The sequence below is a fragment of the Anarhichas minor genome, unplaced genomic scaffold, assembly GCF_050575085.1.
Source record: "Anarhichas minor isolate MPS153535 unplaced genomic scaffold, ASM5057508v1 ptg000090l, whole genome shotgun sequence".
NCBI classification, from domain to species: Eukaryota; Metazoa; Chordata; class Actinopteri; order Perciformes; family Anarhichadidae; genus Anarhichas; species Anarhichas minor.
Window position 1 is genome coordinate 1,859,053 of NW_027466536.1, and position 19,888 is coordinate 1,878,940.

At 40.0% G+C, this 19,888-nt stretch overlaps 3 protein-coding genes across 3 annotated transcripts; all 3 read left to right on the plus strand.

Annotated features, from left to right (window-relative positions):
- Window positions 1-7,458: 7,458 nt before the first annotated feature.
- Window positions 7,459-9,762, plus strand: LOC142938771 (metallothionein). The gene is made up of 4 exons (XM_076082163.1): window positions 7,459-7,477; window positions 8,882-8,965; window positions 9,094-9,159; window positions 9,530-9,762. Exons 2-4 carry the CDS (start codon window positions 8,941-8,943, stop codon window positions 9,619-9,621), a joined length of 183 nt encoding a protein of 60 aa, XP_075938278.1. The 5' UTR covers window positions 7,459-7,477; window positions 8,882-8,940; the 3' UTR covers window positions 9,622-9,762.
- Window positions 9,763-10,753: 991 nt separating this feature from the next.
- Window positions 10,754-11,896, plus strand: LOC142938768 (STING ER exit protein). The gene has a single exon (XM_076082161.1). The coding sequence runs from the start codon at window positions 10,904-10,906 to the stop codon at window positions 11,579-11,581; it is 678 nt and encodes a 225-aa protein (XP_075938276.1). The 5' UTR covers window positions 10,754-10,903; the 3' UTR covers window positions 11,582-11,896.
- Window positions 11,897-15,119: 3,223 nt separating this feature from the next.
- Window positions 15,120-17,559, plus strand: LOC142938773 (metallothionein A). The gene is made up of 4 exons (XM_076082164.1): window positions 15,120-15,530; window positions 16,288-16,416; window positions 16,540-16,605; window positions 17,327-17,559. Exons 2-4 carry the CDS (start codon window positions 16,392-16,394, stop codon window positions 17,416-17,418), a joined length of 183 nt encoding a protein of 60 aa, XP_075938279.1. The 5' UTR covers window positions 15,120-15,530; window positions 16,288-16,391; the 3' UTR covers window positions 17,419-17,559.
- The last annotated feature ends 2,329 nt before the right edge of the window (window positions 17,560-19,888 follow it).

Consider the following 19,888-nt stretch of genomic DNA (forward strand, 5'->3'; position numbering starts at 1 on the left):
TAAGAGACAAATGGACTCACCGGCGGTGGCTGGAACGATTGGAGCTGAACCTGGTTCGGCTGAGGCTGTGGTACTCGTTGATCTAGTGGAGCCTGATTCTGCATAACCAGAGCCTGCTTCTTCTCCATCTTCCTGTTATCCGTCAGTTGTATTTGATTAAGTTTCCTGAGGGTCTCTTGGTCCTGGTCTTTCTGATCATGTTCCTTTTTCCTATACAGCTCCACTTGGTGGGCTATATGATCCGTATAGACACCCTTTGTCATGCTTCCAAGACCAACCACCTCTGCCAACTTGCTTCTCACTGGCAGGGGCAACCCCTTCTGTATTCTGGCTCGCAAAATTGACCGCTCCATTTGATTCAAATCCGGGTCATTTCCTGTGACATTTCTCCACACTTGATGAACTCTCGACACATAGGCCCTCGGGTTTTCTTCTTGTCCCAGTGGTTCAATAAGAATATTGTCAGGATGTACATTTGTCGGAAATGTGTCTTTCAGCGCCCTGCACACTTGACCTCTATTTGCAGCAAACAGCTCTGAATCATTCACAGCAGTTCCCACATATCGATTAAGTCCAGCTTTCTGTAGAATCTCTCCCATAGCGTGAATTCCAACGAGGTTGGCCAAGAGTCTCTTGATATCTCCCATGGCTGGTTGCTCTCCCACCAGGATCTCTTCCAACTTCGAAATCCAAGGATGTGCTCCATCTTGAAGAGTAGGTAACTTTTCAAGTATGTTTGACATATCTGCACTCTGCCAAGGCTTATACTCCAAATTCTGTCCTCGGATGACCACGGGAGTCATCCTGCTGGGATTCGACTGTTTTCTAGAGTGCACTCTATCTTTCTTGGCAGATTGGTTGAAGTTTGCATTCTCTACCTCTTCCTTCCGAAGCCGCAATTCTTCCAGCTGGTACTCTAGTTCTCTTCGTTCTTCTGGCCTATCAGTTTTTTGTCGTTCACGGCGGCATCGGTCTATGCTTATTTCGACCTTTCTTAAAGTCTTCCGGGCTTCCTCTTCATGGCTCTCTTCATCCTCACTGTCATCAGAGCTAACATTTCCTTTCCTTTCCGCTCTGGCCAGCATCCGCCTGACTTCAGGGTCATATCCTCCCCTGCTCCTGTCCTGGTCGCTTTGGTCACTCTCGTATCCATAGCTCCGCCCTTGCTTCCCTTCTTCAAACTTTGTTTTCTTCTTACTATTGGATCTTGGATGCATCGTTATAGTTGTCTCCGCTCGTCCTGTTTCTATTATTATGTCCTCCTCGTTTCTGATACGGTAGTCACCCTCCTGACTGATCACTGGGATCTGAGGATAGATTTTCTTGGACTTTGTCCCTACCTCATAAGGTGGCGGTCCCTTCACTGGGTTCATATGTGAGAACAATGAATTGGTGGCTTTCATCAGTTTTTCTGTTTGTTCTGTATTTTGTTTTATTTCTTCTGCATCTTTATCCCTCTTATCGTTTGCAGCTTTGATCAGTTTCTGTCCCTCATTTTCAAACAACTGGAGAATGCCAAGCTCCACTTGCCTCTTCTCCTTGCGTTTTCTCCCCTTTTTTCCCTTCTTTTGCTCTGCCTTGTATGTGGATACAAGTACCAGCATTATTTTAATTACATCTGGGTTAAGAGTCCCCTCCACTGGCCATGGTTGGTCAATTTCAGGCCAGCGTTTATGCCATTTTTCCGATATTTTTGCAATGTTTGCAATGCCTCTAATTAGAGGATTATTCTTCTGTACCACTTCAACAGGAGTGATTACCTTTGGATTTTTAGTATTCTTTTTCCCCATTATGATGACTTCCTCTTATTTTCTGTTATTTGTACTTTAAGAATTAATTGCTACAATTTAAGACTACTCAAGGCTATTTAGATTACTTCCCCCTTTCAATTAACCAATTATCCAATTAATCAATTAAGCAATTACCGATTACCCAATTTATCAAGTATCAATTAACCAATTAACAAATTAATCAATTAACAAATTAACCAATTATCAAATTAACCAATTATCAAATTAACCAATTAAGCAATTACCAATTCACCAATTACCAATTAACCAATTAACAAATTAATCAATTAAGGAATTAACAAACCAATCTGTCAATCAACAAATCAATCAATTATCCAATCAATCAATCAATCACTATTCAGCTCAAATCATCAGACAGTCACCATATTGATGTACACCACAGCACAGATCAGAACTAACCACGCACAATACCAAAAATGGACATCTGCAATTGTCAGCAGAGGTTAGACCAAACAATCATATGCCATTAATTAATTAAATGCATTAACTGGTCAATCAGTTGCCAAGTTTTCTATTTATTTATTTATTTCTCCTATTTGCCTAGAGCATGTATTCTTTCATGTGTATAGGATCAGGTCAGTATCCTCTTAGGCTTATAAATGAAAGCAGGTTTATATGTGTACCCTCAATATTACCTACGACTGAGAACACATACCACTATGGAAAATGCATAAAGAGTCTGTAGATAAATTTGTACCGGCCTTTAGTAGATTGAAACGTAAGCCTCCCCTTTGACATCAGCCAGCCACACTCCGTGATGTGCCGGTCCACTGCCTTGCCTCCCCTTGTCAATTCTCATTCACCGTAAATGACATAACAGACAAGAAACAGGCAATGATTTAGTCTCTTATGAAATCCTTCGGTCCCGTTAACAGCATACATAAATATTATTCCTAAGTCGACCCCTTTATCTAAACATTGTAGCATTTAGTGAACTCCCACTGAACCCAAACAGTTCAAATGGCAAAGAAATTCCCTGTATCTCCCAAGAGCGTTTTATCACCGAACGCCTGTCCATTCCCACATTCCGACCTCCATCTGGAGGGAATTTTGAGACGCGTGAGGGGGGGGGGGGGGGGGGGGGGGGGTGTCAAATTCTACCCTTCTTAAACGAAGTTCATTGTGCATTTAACAGCTCCTTTGTTATTTTACGTCCCTTTTAAGAAGAGCTCATGTTTTATTTACTGACTCGTTCAATTCATTAGTCTTCTCAAACGAAGCTCATTGTTTTATAAAATACATCGTTCAATTCAATTCATTACGTCTCCTTAAACGAAGCTCATTGTTTTATAAAATACATCGGGCCACATATCTGTCCTTTCAAATTATTAAATGTCCCGTTCTAAAATCACCACCTATGTACATTTATTCAATCATAATATGTTTTTTCTTTCTTTCAACGCATCCCTTCTCATCCTATGCATTTTTATGGCCCACATCTGGAACACATCAGCAGCTAAGTTACACACACACATACTTCAGCACTCAACGCACACCCATTCTCCCCTCTGCTCAATCCCAAAGTAAACACACGCACACACATTTATTTTTTTTTCAGCACTTCATTCACACAGCATGCTTTTTGCCGCTATATTTCCTTTTTCCTTATAAAATTTATGCTACCTCTGAGGTGTAAATATTCGATGAGAGGCTGCATCAGACACCGTTCGTCAACAAATGTCAGAGTGGTAACAGTCAATCGAATTTGTGAATTTACACTCTCCAGTTATTAAACTGACCATAAGATGTTGTTTCAGGTTTTATGCGGCCCGTATTACATGCACCTACACTTGAGGGCTCTACCTATCTGATTTGCGGCTCAATCATATGATCATTTCCTTTATTTCCTTATCACTCTTTCCTTTAACCTTTTACATTTATTTATTCAAATTACCTGGATCCAGGTTTCTCCCAATTTTGTTTTTCTACCTTAATTCCGGACTATGTCAGAGCCATCGTTACGCGGTGACTAATATGCATGTGTCTTACCGTTAAGAAGTTGAGGGCCCCTCTTCATTAATCTTGCACGATACTATTTAGCCCACCTTATTCGTTACCATGAAGCTATTCTAAACTATTCCTTTTCCTTTTCCTTTTCCCCCTTTTTTTTTTTTTTTTTTCATTAAATTTAGCACGGAGCCTCACTTTAAACATCAAATCAACAGGACATGTCCATAACAAGAAGGTTGTTAATTTACGGTGTGTCCAAGCAACTTCACCTAACAATTCCACATAACAGCCCCAATTAATGACCAGCATTCAATCGAGAGAGCTCACCGTATGTGAAGTCGTAGTAGAAAACTGCCAGATCACTGCCGTTCCGTTCGTGACGCCATCTATGTCGTATCTTGCATGCGACAGGTCTGTTGAAGTGATGATGAAGGATGCTCCGTGGACACTGTTCTTGCTGGTATAATAAAGTTTATTACAAACAAGCAACACATGCCATTACGGACGTCTAGATCGTCCGGAGGTCTCAAGTCGAATCCGAAAGTCCCTCCTTCTAGGGCGCTCGCTTCATCTTTATATAGGGTACATGTCATGTTTACATCTGGGCGGAACGTAAGAGAATGTATGTGGCCCCCTCATTCTACACATCCACCCTTCTGCCCCTGGTCTCCTGCACATCTGGTTTTCATCTAATACAACTACACTTGGGGTCTTCACTGTACTGTGTAAGACCTGAAAATATGCAAGGCCTGAAAATATACCACAAGTGCACACTGCTTAAAATGTCTTAAACATGACTCTTTGAATGATAGAATAATCAATGACGGCAACAAATTTAAAGAACATCCTTCGAGTAAGTTATCAAGAATTATTGCCAAATGTTCTACATTGAATAGCTTTGTGTTTTGGATCATTGGTTGGACAAACAAAGTTATTGCAAAACATCTGCTCATGTTATAGACGAAATTAAATATAAAAATAATTTGATAGAATTAATCCATATTCAAAATAATGTGTTGCAGTCTTATAAACAGGATTAGAAACTGCTGTCAGGCCTTTACCCACAGTAGGAAGAGCACAGAAATCATTGGTGGCTGAATTCCGTTTAGCTGCTTTAGTTTCCTGAGTCACACTATCATGGATTTAGGGGTATGCCTGAATAGCACAGAGCCATCTTTAATGGCATTACAATGTAACTCAATGTAATTTTTACATTGACAGTAGACAGCAGCAGCTAAATCTGCTATTTGTTAATTCTGATGCTCCTAAAAGTTTAACATCAGTTATTTTGTAAAAAAAAAAGCTGTACTTTCAGAAGTAAACCCACAAAATTTAGATTTTTCTTTACATTTTTTTAAAGCACTACATGTTTTCATATTTTAAGATAAAATGGGGAATATGTTATTTTTGATATTTATATTGATATATACAGTATATCATACACAGACTGTATCAGACCATGATTCATGGTCATGTAAATGTAGACCAACGTCTGACTGACCCTTAATGTGGATAAAAAGTAAAAGGCTTTACAGGACAAATGAGAACAATGTGATTTATAGACTGGCCTACAAGTTGGTCACAGCGGATGTAAAAGTATTTAGGTCAACAGGTGCAGACTTTTCTATTTTTTTGGCAAAAAGCAGGGCTCTCATTTATATAACAGTGCTTATATGATCCACACTAAATGTTTGCATACGTTGAAAGGAGGAAATGCACGTACGTTAAAACATATTCTGATTTATAAAACCTTGAGCCTGCCAGTGTGCTAGTTCCTTTGATAAATCCCAAATCAACCTGTAAATGTCCACAGCTGCTTCAGCCTCACGTCCCGCCCTCTACACGCCCACATCCAACCATAAACGGTCAATGAATGAACCTCATGAATGTTGATGCATAGAAATGAGCTGCTGATCAGCGGGTCTTTACGGTGAATCACGGAGACTTTCTGTTTTATTTTTACACAGACATCGAAGTGGGTGAAGGGATCCCTGAACACTTGTTCCTTCCTAATTCTTCCATTTACGCACTCCTAACAGTGCCATAGTGTCCATCGTGCATCATTACACGCCACGAGTGTCACCGCAGTATTTATATGTTTTACAGTAATCAGACTGATTGCTTTCAAAATGATCGCTACAAACAGTGGTGTCCAGCACCCTGGATGTCACTTAAAATAAGTACGTTTGACAGGAGATTACAGTTTATCAATGAATGTATTTATTTATGTTTTCTTATGGCATTGAGATTAGGACTGATAATGAGGATATGGAGTGGTCGTGTGAGAGCTGTCACTGGCTATATTTCCACACTTTCTACACAATCGTTCTGTGCAGGAGATGAAGATTTGCCAGGTGAGGTGAGAAGGTGAGCGAGTGACAGTGCGCTCTGATACAGATCGCTGTTTACAGTTTGTCTGTGTACAGTATGCTTTTTATGTTTCTGAATAAATAAAGTTGTGTTCACTGTAGCGATTTTAATCACAAAAACTTTATGAAAACTTAGATCGTTTTGGTGATATATGCACAGATTATTGAAAACTAATGACGCTCTGTTCTGCGATTCTTTATTATACACTGATTGCTTCCATTCACGCGGCTTAGCTGATTCATAATGTAGCCTACACCTGAAATACAAATCGCTCAAATACCTAATGAGGGAATTTAGTTCATAACTGTCCCACAAGGAAAAAAAACCTTCTCTAAGTATAAATGTGTAGATGTCTCCCTCTAGAGCTCTTTGGCACAAACAGCACCTCTCTGTGCAGTGTGCAGTGTGTTCATGTCTTTCCAACCAGTGACATGGGATTCATGAACAAAGTTTGAATGTCACATTAATACTGTTCTGTTCAAGTTCCTACACCACAATCCAAACTGAGTCAGACAAAATGAACAATCAGGGCTCACTGAACTTGATTGGTGTTCTGAAGTGTTTTTGCATGTATATTATACTTCACTAATCACCTCCAACTGTTGAAATAATATATCGTAATATATCGTATATCACTGCAGATGAGTCACTGTGACAATAACCACCATCTGTAATTATGTCGATTCGGCTGAGTGTGTAATCAGAAATTACAAAAACTGAGTTACACAAGAAAGTCCAGGCTGTTTTAAATGTAACTGTCACATTAATGTTCTTAACAGTGTTTACACCTTAAGGGTGCTTATGTTTCAGTATTTGTTGAGTTTCTCCTGAATCATCCTTAAAGTTACAAAATATGTTTCATCACAGCATCACACCTTCTCTATTTCCATTGAAAGTAGGCTAATTCACTTAAATTGAGTGAACTATTCAAACGTGAGGGTACATTTGTTATGGTTGCACAACATGTGTGTCATTTACTCATTGTTCTGTGTAATTTTGGTATCTTTGCAGTATGTGGGATCTTAATGTTAAACTTTATATTCCTTCCAAGAGGCACGTTTCTCGTAACGCCATATAGACTGTAATGTATGTGTTGTGGTTCTTTTCTATTCATTGGTATTATAGTTGTTTGTAAAAAAAATAAATAAAGTTGCACTCAGCTCTAACTCTTTTCTTTCGTTAAGTGATTCACCCATTGGTCACAAACTCCCATAACGACAGCTCATTACGCACGCATTCAGTGGAAAAACACTCAGAGCATGCCGGACGGTGGTGGCGAGCGCAAAAAAGGGACAATGTTGCCTTCAGGTTCCCACTACAAGCTCCTACATCCAAGAGTATTGAAGGTAAATAGTCACCTGCACCTGCGTTGATGTCTGCCAGCTAAACGTAGCAAACGAATAGTAAAAAATACAGCCAGCCACATGATAGTAGTCTACAGTAGTGTTATTTGCTGATGTGATACGCGTACGATCCCTTTAGGATTCAAAACATGAGAAGTACACTAATAGTCTAGGCTACTAACTTCAGTTTTATCATGAAATGGTGATGATGGTTATTGAAAGAAACCTCTCTGATCTTTTTGTAGTGCCTATAATTATATATGGCCTCTGCAATAGTCTATCAAATGAAAAAAAGACTCTTGAGTTAGATATTTCCTACAGCACGCCATACGTAAAGGCAGCACATTACAATTGCCTATTTACTGTCTTTGCTCACGGGCGCTGGGTGAAACGGCCGGGTGCAGAGCAGCGCGGGGAGCAGAAACCACAACACTTGTCAGTTGTTTGCGCCGTGTGCACAGACCAACTGAGAAACACTACGGACCATGTGACAGGAGCAACATGAACGTTAGAGTGAAACTATTCCTGATATGTTCACAATGACATCGCAGTTTCCTATATCGAGACAAAATAACTAAAATGTAATTTATGGTCTATATAAATGTATTATAAATGTATTTTCAATCTATATCGTGTAAGATGCACTAAATTGCGTAGAATTAGCCATTGTATAAGTCCTCATCGATTAATTAAGCATAGCCTAAGTTATATTTGAAAATCATTGTACCTCATTTTTTTTAAATGAATATGATAGGACTTGAATCGCTTCTAATTTGCTTACCTTTATCAGCTTTCATTTAGACAGTAAATACATAATTACATTAGCCTATTTTAAATATTCTGCCCGCAAACCCAAATGCGTTTTTTTTCGAGGGGACACATGCTGTATCAGGAGTCTTTATTGCACCCGTGACGCATCTTGATCAATACACTCTGCCACGTATCTTGGCATTTCATTTTGTAAATCCGTGCGCAAACTATGAGGATGGCTTATTGAACTTTGAATAACGCAATGTCTCTACGTAAATTAACAAGCCTATTGATCGCACACATCACAGACAATGTGCTACACTACACTAGTGGGAGACACACGTGCTATTTATTGCCCCCATATAGGCTACCTGAAAAACACTATAATAAATAACTTCCATTTGTGTTCTACTGCCATAGCATTGGTGTCGCGAGGGGGGGGGGGGGGGGATTACGTAATGTTCAGACAACACAACAACTCATCCTCGCCTGGGAGTCTCTCTTCACGCGCTCCTGGGTTAGTTAACCAAGACGTCGTGTGCACGTCGTGTGTAATCATCTACTACGTGCCCGCCTGCCAGACTGAGTTTGCACCCGGTACTGTTGTCTCGAGGACGCTATAAAACCACCGCCCATTCCCTCACTTCCACAACACAGACTCATCTGAGACTACCGACACAGCTGCTTCGGACGAAGACAGAGACATCAACTGAAAAATGGACCCTTGCGACTGCTCCAAGAGTAAGTGTTCGTTGTTCACCTTTAGTCTTAACATTTCTCGTGATGTTAGTTGTCTATTTGTGATGTTAGTTGTCTATTTGTTATCAGCAAACAATATGAAGCCGATCTGCTTGATTTTTGTTTTCCAGCTGGAACCTGCAACTGTGGAGAATCCTGCAAATGCACAAACTGCTCCTGCACCACCTGCAAGAAGAGTAAGTCAAATGACCTCCTTACGAGTAGCCTACATGACGAGAGGAATGTATTGGTGATTTAGTTTTCACCCATTCAGAGACTATTGGATGCGATATATATATACCAATATATCGGAAGCACTCTGTAATTAAGCCTAGTGATTTCTAATTCAAAATGTGTCGCTTTATTGCGTTGGCAACTGCCAGGTGGCTCTAATTGGCTTAATGAACTACAACAAAAAGATGTACATTTTAATTCACTCAGTTGAACAGTTTTTGCTCAATATGCAGTGTCTGTCTAGTGGAATGTAGCCACTCATTTATCAGAATTCTGTTTATCTCAAAGGGATTTGCCTAATTGAATGCATCTTTATGTAACTTCTTGTTTCAGGCTGCTGCCCATGCTGCCCGTCCGGCTGCACCAAATGCGCCTCTGGCTGCGTGTGCAAAGGGAAGACATGTGACACCAGCTGCTGTCAGTGAGGAGCCTGTAACATCAGCCCTCTTCTGTCCTTGGGATGGAGCCAGTTTGAACAATGAATTGTTAATTACAGTTGCAAATGTCAACAGAAAACAATGTATTTTGTACTTGTCTTTAATGTTGCAATAAACATGTTTCCTTAATATGGATGTGCTGTCTTGGTTTAGCTTAAAATGGTAAAAGCAGGGTTTCAAGCCTCAGTATAAACTGAGGTGTGATGATACAGTGTAAATGACATTACATTACAGTCACTTAGCAGACGCTTTTATCCAAAGCGACTTACAATTCAGAGTCTATCACATTTCTACACCGTAGACACAACTACGGGAGCAATTTGGGGTTAAGTGTCTTGCTCAAGGACACAGCGACATGCGACTAGCAGAGCCGGAGCCGGGGATTGAACCGCCGACCCTCTGATTGAAAGACGGCCCTGCTATCCACTTAGCCACAGTCGCCCAAGTCATCTGATCAAGGTCAAACTCTAACAGAGGCAGTTGAAGACGTTATGTTTATTTTAAGTCATTTCATTATCAAAGGGAAAGGGTCCAGGTTGGTCATGCCAGGATTTTCACTGTAGGAACATGTTGCTGCTCAGTAGTGTGGTGTAATGGTGCCAAAAAAGGGGCTCTTTAGTATACCCATTTCATATCCGACTAAAAAAGGTCGGATATAGTCTGATACAGAAGTTTGCCTGCAGGGCTTTCTTCCAGAAATGTTAACGTTAACTACAATTTCCCTAAACCTATAAACCCAAATTGTTGCCTAAACCAAAGGGAATGTGTGTCATAAAAAACCTTGCCTCATTTGTTAGATCAGCCAAATTAATTCGGTGTGGTAGAAACCAGGCTTTGGTTGGACTTGCGGTCAAAGTCAAATACGTCATCCCAAAACTGATTTTACTTCATTTGTAGGCTTTTCACAAGCCTGAATAATTTACTTAACTTTCAAACAAACCTGTTACTTTCTCTTCCTTTATCATCATGTAGGTCAGAAATGTAATGCATGGAATTATATCAATAGTGCGTCTTTATCAAGTGACTGGCAGCAACCCAGGTGAGTTAATAATTTGACCTGCGACTCCGCGGAACGTTGTAATCACGCGGAACGATAAGAAGAGCTGTTTGTTTCGGGTAGGAACAGTAACAGTGACGGACACCGGAAGTGTTGCGATCGTTTCTGATCAGGAAAACATTTCAACCAGTGTTCCGTCGCCATGGCGTTTCAACAATAGAGTTGAATTAGGCGGTGATTCACTCGTATTGGAGCAGATTTTAGTGACTAAACATGCCGAAGGTCGTGTCCAGAAGTGTCGTCTGCTCGGACACCAGAGACAGAGAGGAGTACGACGATGGAGAAAAGCCTCTCCATGTCTACTACTGCCTGTGCGGACAGATGGTTTTGGTGCTGGACTGCCAGGTGGAGAAGCTGCCCATGAGGCCCCGGGACCAAGCCAGGGTGATCGATGTGGCCAAACACGCCCACAAGTTCTGCAACGTGGAGCAGGACGAGAGCGCGTACCTCAAGCGGGCCGAGGGCATCGAGCGGCAGTACCGCAAGAAGTGCGGCAAGTGCGGCCTGCTGCTCTTCTATCAGCACCAGGCGAAGAACCACCCGGCCACCTTCATCGTCGATGGAGCCGTGGTCAAGTTCGGGCAGGGCTTCGGCAACACCAGCGTCTACAGCCAGAGTAAGCCGGAGGCTCCCAAGAAGGTCCGCGTGATGATGACCAAGCGGACCAAGGACATGGGCAAGTTCAGCTCCGTCACGGTTTCCACCATTGACGAGGAGGAGGAGGAGATCGAGGCCCGGGAGGTGGCGGACTCGTACGCGCAAAACGCCAAAGTGATCGAGAAGCAGCTGGAGAGGAAGGGCATGAGCAAGAGGAGGCTGCAGGAGCTGGCCGAGCTGGAGGCCAAGAAGGCGAAGATGAAGGGCACTCTTATTGATAATCAGTTCAAGTAGAGGAGGCTCAATGGGGGGGGTACACGCACTGTGACACAATGTTATCCTCTGGAGACCCACAGTGGATCTTATCTGTGAAGTACTGGCCAGTAGTTTTTCAGCCAGTACTGGACAGCACTTCAGTACACAGAGAGGACAATATGTGGACATATGCGGGACTGATGATGTGTGTATTTGTTGTTCAGATGGTGATCTTGGGGTGAGGTTGTCGACCCTTTTTTTTTTTTTTTTTTTTTTTTTTTTTTTAATTAGTTTAAAATGTTGCTTTGTACAAAAATTAAAAGGCCAGATTAACCTGTTTGGTATTTCTTTAAAGCATTTGTCCTGCGTGTTATGTTCACCGTGGTGTCTGTTCGTCCTGCTCAAGTCTTCAGGTGTTTGAAATCGTGAGTTCAAGGTGGCTGATCTGCCAAATATGCTGAGGTCTTGAAAACGTGTGTTAGTGCACACTGCTTAAAATGTCTTAAACATGACTCTTTGAATGATAGAATAATCAATGACGGCAACAAATTTAAAGAACATCCTTCGAGTAAGTTATCAAGAATTATTGCCAAATGTTCTACATTGAATAGCTTTGTGTTTTGGATCATTGGTTGGACAAACAAAGTTATTGCAAAACATCTGCTCATGTTATAGACTAAATTAATATAAAAATAATTTGATAGAATTAATCCATATTCAAAATAATGTGTTGCAGTCTTATAAACAGGATTAGAAACTGCTGTCAGGCCTTTACCCACAGTAGGAAGAGTACAGAAATCATTGGTGGCTGAATTCCGTTTAGCTGCTTTAGTTTCCTGAGTCACACTATCATGGATTTAGGGGTATGCCTGAATAGCACAGAGCCATCTTTAATGGCATTACAATGTAACTCAATGTAATTTTTACATTGACAGTAGACAGCAGCAGCTAAATCTGCTATTTGTTAATTCTGATGCTCCTAAAAGTTTAATATCAGTTATTTTGTAAAAAAAAAAGCTGTACTTTCAGAAGTAAACTCACAAAATTTAGATTTTTCTTTACATTTTTTTAAAGCACTACATGTTTTCATATTTTAAGATAAAATGGGGAATATGTTATTTTTGATATTTATATTGATATATACAGTATATCATACACAGACTGTATCAGACCATGATTCATGGTCATGTAAATGTAGACCAACGTCTGACTGACCCTTAATGTGGATAAAAAGTAAAAGGCTTTACAGGACAAATGAGAACAATGTGATTTATAGACTGGCCTACAACTTGGTCACAGCGGATGTAAAAGTATTTAGGTCAACAGGTGCAGACTTTTCTATTTTTTTGGCAAAAAGCAGGGCTCTCATTTATATAACAGTGCTTATATGATCCACACTAAATGTTTGCATACGTTGAAAGGAGGAAATGCACGTACGTTAAAACATATTCTGATTTATAAAACCTCGAGCCTGCCAGTGTGCTAGTTCCTTTGATAAATCCCAAATCAACCTGTAAATGTCCACAGCTGCTTCAGCCTCACGTCCCGCCCTCTACACGCCCACATCCAACCATAAACGGTCAATGAATGAACCTCATGAATGTTGATGCATAGAAATGAGCTGCTGATCAGCGGGTCTTTACGGTGAATCACGGAGACTCTGTTTTATTTTTACACAGACATCGAAGTGGGTGAAGGGATCCCTGAACACTTGTTCCTTCCTAATTCTTCCATTTACGCACTCCTAACAGTGCCATAGTGTCCATCGTGCATCATTACACGCCACGAGTGTCACCGCAGTATTTATATGTTTTACAGTAATCAGACTGATTGCTTTCAAAATGATCGCTACAAACAGTGGTGTCCAGCACCCTGGATGTCACTTAAAATAAGTACGTTTGACAGGAGATTACAGTTTATCAATGAATGTATTTATTTATGTTTTCTTATGGCATTGAGATTAGGACTGATAATGAGGATATGGAGTGGTCGTGTGAGAGCTGTCACTGGCTATATTTCCACACTTTCTACACAATCGTTCTGTGCAGGAGATGAAGATTTGCAAGGTGAGGTGAGAAGGTGAGCGAGTGACAGTGCGCTCTGATACAGATCGCTGTTTACAGTTTGTCTGTGTACAGTATGCTGTTTATGTTTCTGAATAAATAAAGTTGTGTTCACTGTAGCGATTTTACTCACAAAAACTTTATGAAAACTTAGATCGTTTTGGTGATATATGCACAGATTATTGAAAACTAATGACGCTCTGTTCTGCGATTCTTTATTATACACTGATTGCTTCCATTCACGCGGCTTAGCTGATTCATAATGTAGCCTACACCTGAAATACAAATCGCTCAAATACCTAATGAGGGAATTTAGTTCATAACTGTCCCACAAGGAAAAAAAACCTTCTCTAAGTATAAATGTGTAGATGTCTCCCTCTAGAGCTCTTTGGCACAAACAGCACCTCTCTGTGCAGTGTGCAGTGTGTTCATGTCTTTCCAACCAGTGACATGGGATTCATGAACAAAGTTTGAATGTCACATTAATACTGTTCTGTTCAAGTTCCTACACCACAATCCAAACTGAGTCAGACAAAATGAACAATCAGGGCTCACTGAACTTGATTGGTGTTCTGAAGTGTTTTTGCATGTATATTATACTTCACTAATCACCTCCAACTGTTGAAATAATATATCGTAATATATCGTATATCACTGCAGATGAGTCACTGTGACAATAACCACCATCTGTAATTATGTCGATTCGGCTGAGTGTGTAATCAGAAATTACAAAAACTGAGTTACACAAGAAAGTCCAGGCTGTTTTAAATGTAACTGTCACATTAATGTTCTTAACAGTGTTTACACCTTAAGGGTGCTTATGTTTCAGTATTTGTTGAGTTTCTCCTGAATCATCCTTAAAGTTACAAAATATGTTTCATCACAGCATCACACCTTCTCTATTTCCATTGAAAGTAGGCTAATTCACTTAAAGTGAGTGAACTATTCAAACGTGAGGGTACATTTGTTATGGTTGCACAACATGTGTGTCATTTACTCATTGTTCTGTGTAATTTTGGTATCTTTGCAGTATGTGGGATCTTAATGTTAAACTTTATATTCCTTCCAAGAGGCACGTTTCTCGTAACGCCATATAGACTGTAATGTATGTGTTGTGGTTCTTTTCTATTCATTGGTATTATAGTTGTTTGTAAAAAAAAAAAATAAAGTTGCACTCAGCTCTAACTCTTTTCTTTCGTTTAGTGATTCACCCATTGGTCACAAACTCCCATAACGACAGCTCATTACGCACGCATTCAGTGGAAAAACACTCAGAGCATGCCGGACGGTGGTGGCGAGCGCAAAAAAGGGACAATGTTGCCTTCAGGTTCCCACTACAAGCTCCTACATCCAAGAGTATTGAAGGTAAATAGTCACCTGCACCTGCGTTGATGTCTGCCAGCTAAACGTAGCAAACGAATAGTAAAAAATACAGCCAGCCACATGATAGTAGTCTACAGTAGTGTTATTTGCTGATGTGATACGCGTACAATCCCTTTAGGATTCAAAACATGAGAAGTACACTAATAGTCTAGGCTACTAACTTCAGTTTTATCATGAAATGGTGATGATGGTTATTGAAAGAAACCTCGCTGATCTTTTTGTAGTGCCTATAATTATATATGGCCTCTGCAATAGTCTATCAAATGAAAAAAAGACTCTTGAGTTAGATATTTCCTACAGCACGCCATACGTAAAGGCAGCACATTACAATTGCCTATTTACTGTCTTTGCTCACGGGCGCTGGGTGAAACGGCCGGGTGCAGAGCAGCGCGGGGAGCAGAAACCACAACACTTGTCAGTTTGTTTGCACCGTGTGCACAGACCTACTGAGAAACACTACGGACGGTGGTGGCGAGCGCAAAAAAGGGACAATGTTGCCTTCAGGTTCCCACTACAAGCGCCTACATCCAAGAGTATTGAAGGTAAATAGTTACCCACCTGCGTTAATGTCTGCCAGCTAAACGTAGCAAACGAATAGTAAAAAATACAGCCAGCATCCAACCATAAACAATCAATGAATGAACCTCATGAATGTTGATGCATAGAAATGAGCTGCTGATCAGCGGGTCTTTACGGGGAATCACGGAGACTCTGTTATATTTTTATAGTTTTATGGATGATGATAATTACATAAGCTGACCGAGACTGTCAGTTGTTCGGTCTCTCCTCTGTGCTGAGGAGAGCAGACAGCGCAGATGAAATCTTCAGTCAAATTTGATTTGATTGGTTTATATATTTTACAATTGAAAGCTGCTTATGGAATAGTTATTGCTCACTAGCACAAATAACACTGCTGGTTTTATGATGAATAAAAGTGCAAAGTAACGTGTGGTATGAGGCGAAATTAAATCTAGCCATCATACGTATAATGATATCTCTCAGGTTTAATTTTTAAAGTCTGGCTTCACCGTATACGCAACAGTTATAAATGAGACCCCAGAACTTTGTGTGTGCATGACTTGATTGATCTGTGCATACTGCAATTCAGTACCGCACATTCTAGGGGGGGATTATGTAAATTTCAGACAACACAACAACTCGTCCTCGCCTGGGAGTCTCTCGTCACGCGCTCCTGTTAGTTAACCAAGAAGTCGTGTGCACAAACCTCTTTGTAATCATTTATACGTGCCCGCGTGCTGCGTGACATGCTCAGTTTGCACCCGGTTCTGTTGTTTCGAGGACGCTATAAAAACGCCGCCCAGTCCCTCACTTCCACAACACAGACTCATCTGAGACTACCGACACAGCTGCTTCAGACGAAGACACGAGACATCAACTGAAAAATGGACCCTTGCGACTGCTCCAAGAGTAAGTGTTCTTTGTTCACCTTTAGGTTTGGTCTCAACGCTTCTCATGATGTTAGTTGTCTATTTTGACTATTTGTTATCAGCAGACAATCTGAAGCCGATCTGCTTGGTTTTTGTTTTCCAGCTGGAACCTGCAAATGTGGAGAATCCTGCAAATGCACAAACTGCTCCTGCACCACCTGCAAGAAGAGTAAGTCAAATGACCTCCTTATGAGTCCTACATGACGAGAGGAATGTATTGGGGATTTAGTTTTCACCCATTCAGAGACTATTTGGTGCGAAATGTGCGTTGACGGTCTCTTCCCTGAATCATTAAAATAGATATTATAATTCCTCAGCACTCTGTGATGTAGCCGACAGCTGATGTTCAGTTGTTTGTTTAGGCCTATCTGAAATCTACTATAGCGCTTATTTTGAAGTTTGATACTGTTTCCAAAGGGTCACTTGAGGAATCCAGTTAAAGTCCTGATTGATCTTAGCTTAGCTTTGACTATTTGTTTTACTTTAAATTTACTTATTGTTTTAGTTTAATAAACCTTGTGTTATTGGACATTTTAGGCAGGTTGGTTTTATGTTCTATCGATGCACCTTTGTACTCTTGGAAGTGAGATCATTGACTGTTCCAAATCACACTTTATATTTTTACTAAATAAACACGGCAGATTCCCTTAGATAAATGTGTACATGCAGTGTGCTTTCAATTGGGACATACTATTGTGCCATAACATCGTACCATAAAACTTTGACCCGATGCAGTAGCACATCCTGGTATTTTTGGCATGCTGCATATTTGAACATGATAAATCTTTTTCTGGCACACTTGCTAGTGTGGTAATATGGTTATTGGAACCCAGTTGATCTCAAGGGGATTTTTCTGCTTGAATCTTTATGTATCTCATTTCTGGTTTCAGGCTGCTGCCCATGCTGCCCGTCCGGCTGCACCAAATGTGCCTCTGGCTGCGTGTGCGAAGGGAAGACGTGTGACACCAGCTGCTGTCAGTGAGGAGCCTGTAACATCAGCCCTCTTCTGTCCTTGGGATGGAGCCAGTGTGAACAATGCATTGTTAATTGCAGTTGCAAATGTCTACAGAGAACAATGTACTTTGTACTTGTCTTTAATGTTGAAATAAACACGTTTCCTTAATATGGATGTCTTGGTTTAGCTTAAAATGGTTAAAGCAGTGTAAAGGGTTACAAGCCTCAGTATAAAATAAACTGAGGTGATATGCTGATGCGTAAAGTCATCTGACTCTCATAGATGCAGTTAAATATGTTCAGTCCTGATTTCATTGTCAAAGGGACAATTCCTTCACCAGGTGGATGTCAATTGAGGAACTATCAAAAGGGGCTTATTTTCTTGAATATACAGACCCCACATTTCATGTCAACAAAATTAGGCTGTGATATTGATTGGCACAGCACAATTAATGGGCTACATGTGGCAGCTTTCTTTAGGCTTTTGGTTCAGAAAGCAAAAGCACGTCAACTAAAATTTGTATACGTTTTACAAGCCTGAATAAATTAGTTTCAAACATTAAAACACACCTGATCACAGTTTATACAAATGTAAAAGTATTAAAGGCTGAAGCATTTGTAGGCTTGTCTGTCTCTTGGCAAAGAACAAAACTTTGTTAAACATGTTTAATAGTTAGAAACAGTTAATGCAACTACAAAATTACATTGTTGCTGTACATGGTGATGTTCCAAAAATGGCTACAAAATATAAATTTAGCAGTACAACTAAATATTAAATACCCTTTTAAGTTCAAACTCAACATATAAAAAGCCTGTTGTAATTTGCTGATGCTTTCCAAAGGCACCAGGTTGACTGATGATTTGGTCACTTTAGGTCAAAGATCTCTGTGTTTTGTAAACAGTTTAACAAGCAGGGCTGTGATAGTCTCTATCTCTCTGCTGTGTTGTTTAACAGAGAAAACAGTGCATATGGATTATATAATGAAGTGGCTCTGGGGGTTTGGCCCCACATGACTAGATCTGTCCTAAGCAACAGACTGTAGCCTGGAAGCAGTCATTCATCAATCATCTGGGCTTTGTGATTCAAGCTGCAGCCAGTGGATTCCTCTCATTTGGCAACAGCAAGGGCTAAAATAAATTAGCAGTGTCCTGACGAGGCCTTTCTGCATGTGGGGACCCTCCAGACAGTTGTTCGGGATTGGCACACTATGAACTATATTTTCAGGACTAATGCAGTTACTGAAAGTTGCCTTTTAGAGTGGAAGGCAGTATTCGGTGTGTTTGATAAATAGTAACAAGTCTTAGCTTTTGTGCTGGATAAAAGAGTTAATTGTGAAATGCTACTATATCAAGTAAAACTAAAAATGTAGAGCGGACAAGTTTAGTCATTGAAGTTTGGTAAAAAATGATAAATAAAAAATATGAGAAACATTATAATAACTCCTAGTCACTCATCAAAGAAATCACCGACCAACTATATGGAATCAACATGCACAATATTTTAGCTATTATCAAAAGTACATGTTTTAGATGGCTGGACTATCAGATAACTTATGGTGAAGAAAAATATTATCTGTTTATTTTGCAAGAATTTAATGGAAAAAAAATCTTTGTGACCAGAGAAAAAATATATAGTTTTATTACATCCTATGCTATATTAAGTACAATTAGAATAATTAATAACTGGAATATATAAGTGAAAACAATGTATTGTGTATGTTTGGATAGTAGCAAGAACTCAGACATTAACTTCACCTTTGCCATTTGTCAGTTTGCAGAGCTGTGTTGACGTGAATCTTTAACTGTTAGCCTACAATACAAAAAAACAAGAGGAGGCTGATTGGGACACAATCATTTTTATTTTATATGTCATTGTTTGCAAGTAGACACTCAGAGTTCAACAGAGATAAAGTCAGTCTACTCATTTACTAACTAACTTACATTGAAACTCCCCTTGATAGTAATCATTTTAGTGCTTTAGCCTGCAATCTATAAATCTCTTATTTCACATGACCTGTTGACCTGAGTGGTACAGTGTTGCTTAACATGCTGACCCTGAACATATTTGGGTAGCTGTTATATGTTGGAACCATAAAGAAATGCATCTCAAGATAATTACATTTTTACAATGAGACAGCTATCAATAAAATATCGAACTTTTACGATGGTTTTAAAATTCACAACATGTATGATTCTCTTGCAAAAACAAATTGTGAATATCACAACCTTGCATAGTAGGCCTACATGTGTTTTTCTGCCTTAAGTCTAATGCATATTGTGCAGGCATAGAGGATGGTGGATTTATGTTACTCCTATGGGCATTAATTATATTAACCATGCTGCATATATCAAAGTCACAATCTATTTTTTAGATAGCATTGTAATTTTCCTTAAAACAAAAAGTTTGTCAAAGTCCTCCCATCCAGAGCAGCGCGGTTCGTCACATCTTGAAGAAGAAGAAGAAGAAGAAGAGCGACATCCGGCATGGTGGGGCTATC

Excerpts from the sequence above, each read along its gene's own strand:
- LOC142938771 (XM_076082163.1), top strand. The coding sequence starts at position 8,941 with ATGGACCCTTGCGACTGCTCCAAGA. Across the intron at positions 8,966-9,093 it reads CCCTTGCGACTGCTCCAAGA|CTGGAACCTGCAACTGTGGA; the intron begins GTAAGTGTTCGT and ends TTTGTTTTCCAG. Across the intron at positions 9,160-9,529 it reads CTGCACCACCTGCAAGAAGA|GCTGCTGCCCATGCTGCCCG; the intron begins GTAAGTCAAATG and ends TTCTTGTTTCAG.
- LOC142938768 (XM_076082161.1), top strand. The coding sequence starts at position 10,904 with ATGCCGAAGGTCGTGTCCAGAAGTGTCGTCTGCTCGGACACCAGAGAC.
- LOC142938773 (XM_076082164.1), top strand. The coding sequence starts at position 16,392 with ATGGACCCTTGCGACTGCTCCAAGA. Across the intron at positions 16,417-16,539 it reads CCCTTGCGACTGCTCCAAGA|CTGGAACCTGCAAATGTGGA; the intron begins GTAAGTGTTCTT and ends TTTGTTTTCCAG. Across the intron at positions 16,606-17,326 it reads CTGCACCACCTGCAAGAAGA|GCTGCTGCCCATGCTGCCCG; the intron begins GTAAGTCAAATG and ends TTCTGGTTTCAG.